Source organism: Cannabis sativa, unplaced genomic scaffold, assembly GCF_029168945.1.
Source record: "Cannabis sativa cultivar Pink pepper isolate KNU-18-1 unplaced genomic scaffold, ASM2916894v1 Contig3, whole genome shotgun sequence".
In the NCBI taxonomy this organism is placed as follows: domain Eukaryota; kingdom Viridiplantae; phylum Streptophyta; class Magnoliopsida; order Rosales; family Cannabaceae; genus Cannabis; species Cannabis sativa.
The window spans coordinates 163,271-170,456 of NW_026870039.1; the positions used below are offsets into that span (position 1 = coordinate 163,271).

Here is a 7,186-nt window from a genome sequence, read left to right on the forward strand (position 1 = left end):
AAATTCATTTAAAGTCAATTAGTTTTGAAAAAGAGAAAAAGGTCACTCGTCTTAAACTTCCCCCGATATATTATTCACAGTCTCACTTGTGGTCCTATCCGATCTGCACTTATATAGATAGTGATTATGTCTACTTTAATACGGTTCAGGTTCAAGATTAGTGAGCAAAATAAATAGTGACTATGTATGTAGTATGATTAATAAAGTAAGCACATATCAATTAAGGAGGATGGCACTCGGGTTTCTAATTAAATTAATGAGAATATATTAATTAATTAACTTGTGGTGCTTTGATGAGCTTGCACATATGATGTGCACTATTATTATGGGATTACAATAAGATAATTAAACAAAGGTGCTTTTCAAAAAGCAAGCAATAAAATTAAGGTATAAGCAGCCAATGTTGAATTTAGCTAAATATTGCTTTATAATTTTATCTATTTAAAGCCATATTATTTGCACTGATCATCATCATATGAAATGCAATTCAATTTCAATTAATGATGTTTGATTGAGTGAAAGTGTGATATGGCTGAAGCTATTGTTTCATCTGTAATTGAAAGAGTGGGAGGGTTAGTAGTTTCAGAAGGTAAATTCTTGTATGGACTACAAGTCAACAATGCCCAAATCAAGCTTCAATGTATGAGCGCTTTCTTAAAAGATGCAGATGCTTGGTCAAGAGACGGGCGTAATGAGAGAGTAAGCCTTTTGGTTGAGTTCATGAGAGAAAATTCTCTTGACTTAGAGGATGTTATTGAAACTTACCTCTTCCAAGGGGCTAACAATTCTATTGAGAGCATTGGAGTTTTCAGATATGCAATGAAATTGCCTTTTCTCTTAGTTGATGTTCACATAGTTGGATCAGAGATTGAGAGGATATCATCCAACATTGCTACTTGGACGTCAGAATTAGAAGCACTTGGAGTACAGAGATTAATATATGACAAAGCAGCTAACGAAGCTTGTTCTTCAAGTTACTATACACAAAAGGAGTTGAGGAAAGTTTCTTCTCATGTTGTGGACAATCATGTTGTTGGCTTAAAGGATTACATCGAAGAGTTGGTTGCGCTTTTGATTAAAAAAGAGAATACTCATAAGCATAAGGTGATTTCGGTCCATGGGATGGGCGGTTTGGGCAAGACTACTCTTGCCAGAAAGGTCTATCAGCATCCTGATGTGAGGAAACACTTTGACTTTTATGCTTGGGCCTCGATATCTCAACAATGTAACAAACGGGAAGTCTTGGAAACTATTTTATTCGGTTTCACTTCTCCCAACAAAGAAAGAAGAGAAGAAATCAAAATGAAAAGTGATGTTGAATTAGCCAAGGAGCTTCATGACTTCCAAATAAAGTGGAAATGCTTGGTGGTTCTTGATGATATATGGACTACTACAACTTGGGATCTTCTAAAAGATGCATTCCCTACTACTCAAGGAGACACATTGCATAGCAAGATCTTACTCACTACTCGAAAAAGGAATGTAGCTTTGCATGTGGATCAACATGGTTTCCTCCATAAACCTCAATTCCTCGATGACAAGGAGAGTTTGGAGCTGTTTCAAAAAAAGTACTTCCCAACCAGAACAGATCTTCCATCAAGTAAATACATTCAACTCTCTCTCTTATGTTTTTTTAATATATATTTTCCATGATCACATTTTTGTCCGTTTGGTAGGTAAGATTAGACTGGACTAGACTAGATAATTTTACTAGTCTAGTATTTGGCCATGCTAGTGGCTAAATCTCCCAAGTTTCATTTTCGTTAGCAAATTTATTTTTCCATTCAACTTCCTCTGCTAACTACTAAGGTGGACAGCTTACCTATACACTCCACCTTGACAGTTAAAGGAGGAAGTTGGATGGAAAAATAAATTTGCAACGATAGTGCAGTTTGAAAGATTTAGCCATTAAAAAAAATATATATTGGGGGTTAACTGTTATAGAAAGTGAAGTTTGGAGAGTTTAGCCGCAAATTTTCCTTTACCTTAACTAAGATATGATATTAGACATTGTGTTAAGAATGTGGAAGCGTTGTGAAGTAGGATAAAAGGAGTGTATAGGAAGATGTATGGAGTTTCATATTAAAACTAACTGATAAAAAAGAATAGCCATTATTTATTAGGAACCACTACTAATGGATGAAACTAATAAATTGTAATAACACTTAAAAAATCACTCTTTCTTTAAAAAAAAATTGTGGCTAAAATACTTAAATTTTGTAATTACTTGCATATATGATGGGGAAATTTGATTTTCCATACTTAGAAAACTAAAATATTTTATTCTTAAACCAATACCTTTAAAACTAACAAAAATATGACACTTTTTTCAAAACCCCAAAAATACCCCCTCTATCTACTTCGTCTCCATCAGACCGAACAAAAAAAAAAAAAGGCACAGTAGTCCGATGGTCGGACCATGGGTCCGACCATCGGACCACTGTGCCTCTCTCTCTCTCTCTTCGTTTCCCTCAAACCGAAACAAAAAAAAAAAATTGCACAGTGGTCCAATGGTCGGACCCATGGTCCGATGGGTCCGATTGGTCGGACCCCATCGGATCATATGGTCCGACCATCGGACCACTGTGTAATTTTTTTTTTTGCCCAAAAGAAAGATCAAACAGATCCCTCTGATTTGATATTTCCCTCCATCACTCCTTCTCATCCTTCCACCTGTCCCCTCTTTCTTTTCCACCAAACTAAACCTACAGTACTATAACAGTACCAACCTCTCTTTCTCCTCTTCTCTAATTAACCCTTTCTAGCTTTTTCAGTTATGTACGACATATACACCTTTTTTTCCCATTTAAGCTCACTTCCTCTCAACCATAAAAGAAAAAATCAAGTAAAAGATCCTCACACATCATCATATATACTGTCACCAACAGTGTACAAAATTTTGATTATATTAATAACAAAACAAAACAGTAGTGATAGTTCGTACATTAAATTAAGTTGGTTCTCTTTCTCTTCTCTCTATATATATCATCATCATCATCATCATCACTAGTATACATTTAATTATAATAACACAAATCAGCACTATCGAACTCTCCCTCTCTCTTCGTCTCTCTCACCCGGAATGAAAAAAAAAAAAAAGCCCCAGGTCTGATGGTCGGACCATGGGGTCCGATGGGGTCCGAGTCAGACCCCATCGGACCCCACGGTCCGACCATCGGACCTGGAGTTGTGGGATGCCGAGATAGAGTGAGAAAGAGAGATGCTGTGAGAGTTTGAGGGGTATTTTTGAGGTTTTGAAAAAAGTGTCATATTTTTGTTAGTTTTAAAGGTATTGGTTTAAGAATAAAATATTTTAGTTTTCTAAGTATAGAAAATCAAATTTCCCATATGATGACACACAATTTAATTATATTTCTTTTTCTGCATATTTTCATATTTAGACTCAAATGATGATGATGAAAGGAAGACAGATTTGGCTAAAGTGATGCTTGAAAAGTGTGGTGGTTTGCCACTAGCTATTATTGTGCTTGCTGGTCTTTTATCCAAGATTCACACCATATATGAGTGGGAGTTGATGAAAACAAGTGTATTGAAGTGCATGGATCAAGATGAACAACATGATGATGACTCAGAATACCGTAGTGTTTTGTGGGTGTTAGGTTTGAGCTACACCGAGTTACCACCTCAGTTGAAGCCTTGTTTTTTGTACTTGGCTCGTTACCCTGAAGATGCCACGATAAGAGTAAGAGAGTTATGTCTTGTGCTCATGGCAGAAGGTTTTATATCACCAAAGAGAAATTCAGCAAAAACAACGGAGGAAGTGGCATATGATTGGCTATGTGAGTTGGTGGAGAGGAGTATGATTCAGGTAAAGGAAATGAGCTCAATAGGAAGAATAAAATCATTCTGCATTCATGATCTAATGCGACACGTGTGTATAACTAAAGCTCAGGATGAAATGTTTTTACATTTTATTGATTTGAGGAATAAGGAAGTGGAAGAGAACATAGAAACAACAAAGGCAAGAAGAGTTTCCATCTATGATGATAATGTTGTTGATAGAAATGCCCGTTTTCCTGGTATGGTTCAAAATATGAATGACTCTCTTAGGTACTTCTCTGTAGAAGGGCCAAGTATGGAGTTCGGAGAAGGAGTATTCGGACATGTATGCAATCACTTTCTAATGCTTCGAGTTTTGATTATTGATGACATGAATGGGACTCTGGAGTTGCCTGAAGAAATCGGAAATCTTATTCACCTAAGGTTATTTAGTGTTCCTTTTAGGAAGATTAAAGAGATTCCATCTTGTTTTGGCAATTTCAGATGCTTGCAGACTTTGAGAGTACTTGCCTCAAATAGTATATTACCAGAGTCCATGTGGAAGTTGGAACAACTGAGGCATTTGAATTTTTCACTTGCTTCTAATGTACCAATTGGTAAATTCTTGAGGTCAACTAAGTCTAGAAATATTCAAACATTGGTAGGTATTTGTGCCAAGGATCTAGTTCAAAGTGATTTTCAATATCTAAATAATCTCAAGAAATTAAAAATCTATGTGGATCCAAGTTCTGTTCCACTTTTCAACACACCCCAAACTCTCACATTCACTTGTTTGTTGTCATTACAAGTGAATAATTATTTTGACACCATAGATGTTGTTCCTTTGATATTAAGTTGTCCTCGAATTTATAAGCTTACATTGAACTCGGGGATAGAAAGATTACCAGAAGTCAACCAATTCTCCCGAAATCTCATGAAGTTAAAGTTGAGTAAGCTCAATCTTGAGAATGATCCAATGCCAACGCTAGAAAAGCTTCCAGAATTAAGAGTACTTGTCATTAGTAATCATAGTTTTGTGGGCAATGAGATGGTGTGCTCAAGAGGAGGTTTTCATCGACTCGAATCTCTTGAGTTTATCGGTCTGATAGACTTAAGAGAGTGGAAGGTGGAGGAGAATGCATTGCCTAGACTTGGCTATTTACGTATTCGTGAATGCAGGGGATTGAGGAGTGTTCCAGATGGATTAAGAAACATTGTGACACTCAAGGAGATAAAGATATCTTATATGCCTAAGAAATTCAAAGAAAGGATGGAGGAAGGAGGAGACGATTTCGATAAAGTCAAGCACGTGCCATCTCGTGTATTTTTCGAATGTGATACAGGTACATACACTATACACTATAAACTATACTCATCCATCTTTCTTATGCACAAGCTTTCTTCTTTCTTTTCTTTCTCTCTCTCTATATATTTATTACTTCTTTACTCATTTTTGTGTATTGGCATGACTTTGAATGCAGATTGAGACAATTGAATCAAATCAGCTTTGGACTTAAGGATTGAGTTTTCTACCAGTGAGTGTTGAATAATAAAAGTTTGGAATTGTGTGGCTTTTCTCTTATAGTACAATTGAATAATATTTGTTTGGATTGCGTTTGTATTTTCTCCTTCAAAAACTATTGATGAATAATATGTTTGGATTGTATTGCTTACATTACTGGTATGTGGATTTGCTATAGTTTTGGTTTATGCTGTGTTGAGAGAGCAAAGAGATCTCTAACGAACACACTCGAAAATATTTCACAGAACCAAAGGCACAACCACACACCGACTTACTAAAAATTCCTCTGTTTTGTTAATTGTGTAATACTTTACAAAGTATTTCACTTTCTTATTATAATGTGAGTTAGGGAAAAATATTTATAGCTAACTAATAGACTAGAGTACTAACTGTCTTAACTGCCGAGACGAGAAGACAGTTGAGACAGTTGTACTTATAACTCAATAACAGAAAAATACACTTAAAACTAAAAATACAAAAAAAAAATTATTTTAAAGTGTAAAAATAAAAAATCCCTAAAAAAATATTATAGCTACAATGATCTCCTCTTATTATTAGTTAAAGTGACTTTACTATCATTGTTTAAATTCATGATTAATTTAATAATTATGGTACAACTTAAATTATTATAAAAATAAATTTATATTTTTTTTTGAATTATTATCGAAAAACTGTCACCAACACTAAATATTCTCTTAAACTATTTCAATTACAGTAAGACCTTTTCTTATTTTGATAGACTAATTTGGCACATAAGGCCTTGGCATGCTAATGGCACAGGTCATTGTAACATCAATGCAATAATATAAAATAAATAAATATTTCACCCCCTAACTACTATCCAAAAAATTATGCTCTTTCAATTTATTAAAAATAATAAACTAATTTTAAAACTTAAAAATATTATGAAAAAAATTGAAGTGACGAAAAATCATTTATATTTTTATGTGTAAAAGTATATTTAAAATTAAGTATGGTTATGCAGAATGCATAATAAATTAATTCTAACTTTTATTTTCTTTGAGCTTTTATACAGTACTTAAGCTAATTAGAAATTATGGGTTTAATATGAATTAGATCCAGAAATTATGGATTTAGAGCACTCCCAATAGCTGTTATAAAATACAACAAACTATAAATTTTTAAAGAACTAAACCAAAAAGAAGCTCCAACAAATGCTCTATAATACATTAGTATAAGTCTAGTCTGAAGAAATAAAGGGTGTAATGAAATTAAAAGTTACATTCCATTATTTACTTTGTCTTTGAATCTATTGTAATAGTTTTTTTATTGTAATCATTAATAGAATAGTCATTACATTACTATAGCCATGTAATAGTAATAACGTACCTTTGCTTTTTAAAATTAAATTGGTTATTAATTCATAAATGTAAGGATATTTTTGTCAATATAATATTTATTATATGTTCCATTCTCATTTTCATGTTCATTATATAAATAAACCAAATATCTTAATATTATTCTCATTAATATTCTTATTACTTTCCATTATTATTCTCATTACCATTTCTATTACATGTAAACCAAACACAACCTTAATTTCTTACATATGCTAGAGTACTTAGATTTAGAACATGTTGTTTATTCTTTAATTCATTTTTTATTAGTTTCTCTCTTCTATATCTTTCACTTCAGCCTTTTTCTTTTCTTCTTATTTCTTTGTTATTGTTTTTATCTTTTCTTAAGATAATTATTTCTCTTTAATTATTTCTTAGCAGTAAAATTAAAAATATATGTACAATATATATACATATACATATTAAATAATTTTATTTATATTTCGAGTGTAGTGAAGCATATATACATAAAAATCAAAATAATAATTTTTTTATTATTTTGAGTTAAACCTAATTAACTTGTATA

The 7,186-nt window shown here is 32.9% G+C and overlaps 1 protein-coding gene across 1 annotated transcript; it reads left to right on the plus strand.

Annotated features, from left to right (window-relative positions):
* Nucleotides 1–376: 376 nt before the first annotated feature.
* LOC115719504 (putative disease resistance protein At1g50180) lies at nt 377–5,453 on the plus strand. Its single transcript, XM_030648577.2, has 3 exons — nt 377–1,600; nt 3,402–5,123; nt 5,262–5,453. Exons 1-3 carry the CDS (start codon nt 529–531, stop codon nt 5,264–5,266), a joined length of 2,799 nt encoding a protein of 932 aa, XP_030504437.2. The 5' UTR covers nt 377–528; the 3' UTR covers nt 5,267–5,453.
* The last annotated feature ends 1,733 nt before the right edge of the window (nt 5,454–7,186 follow it).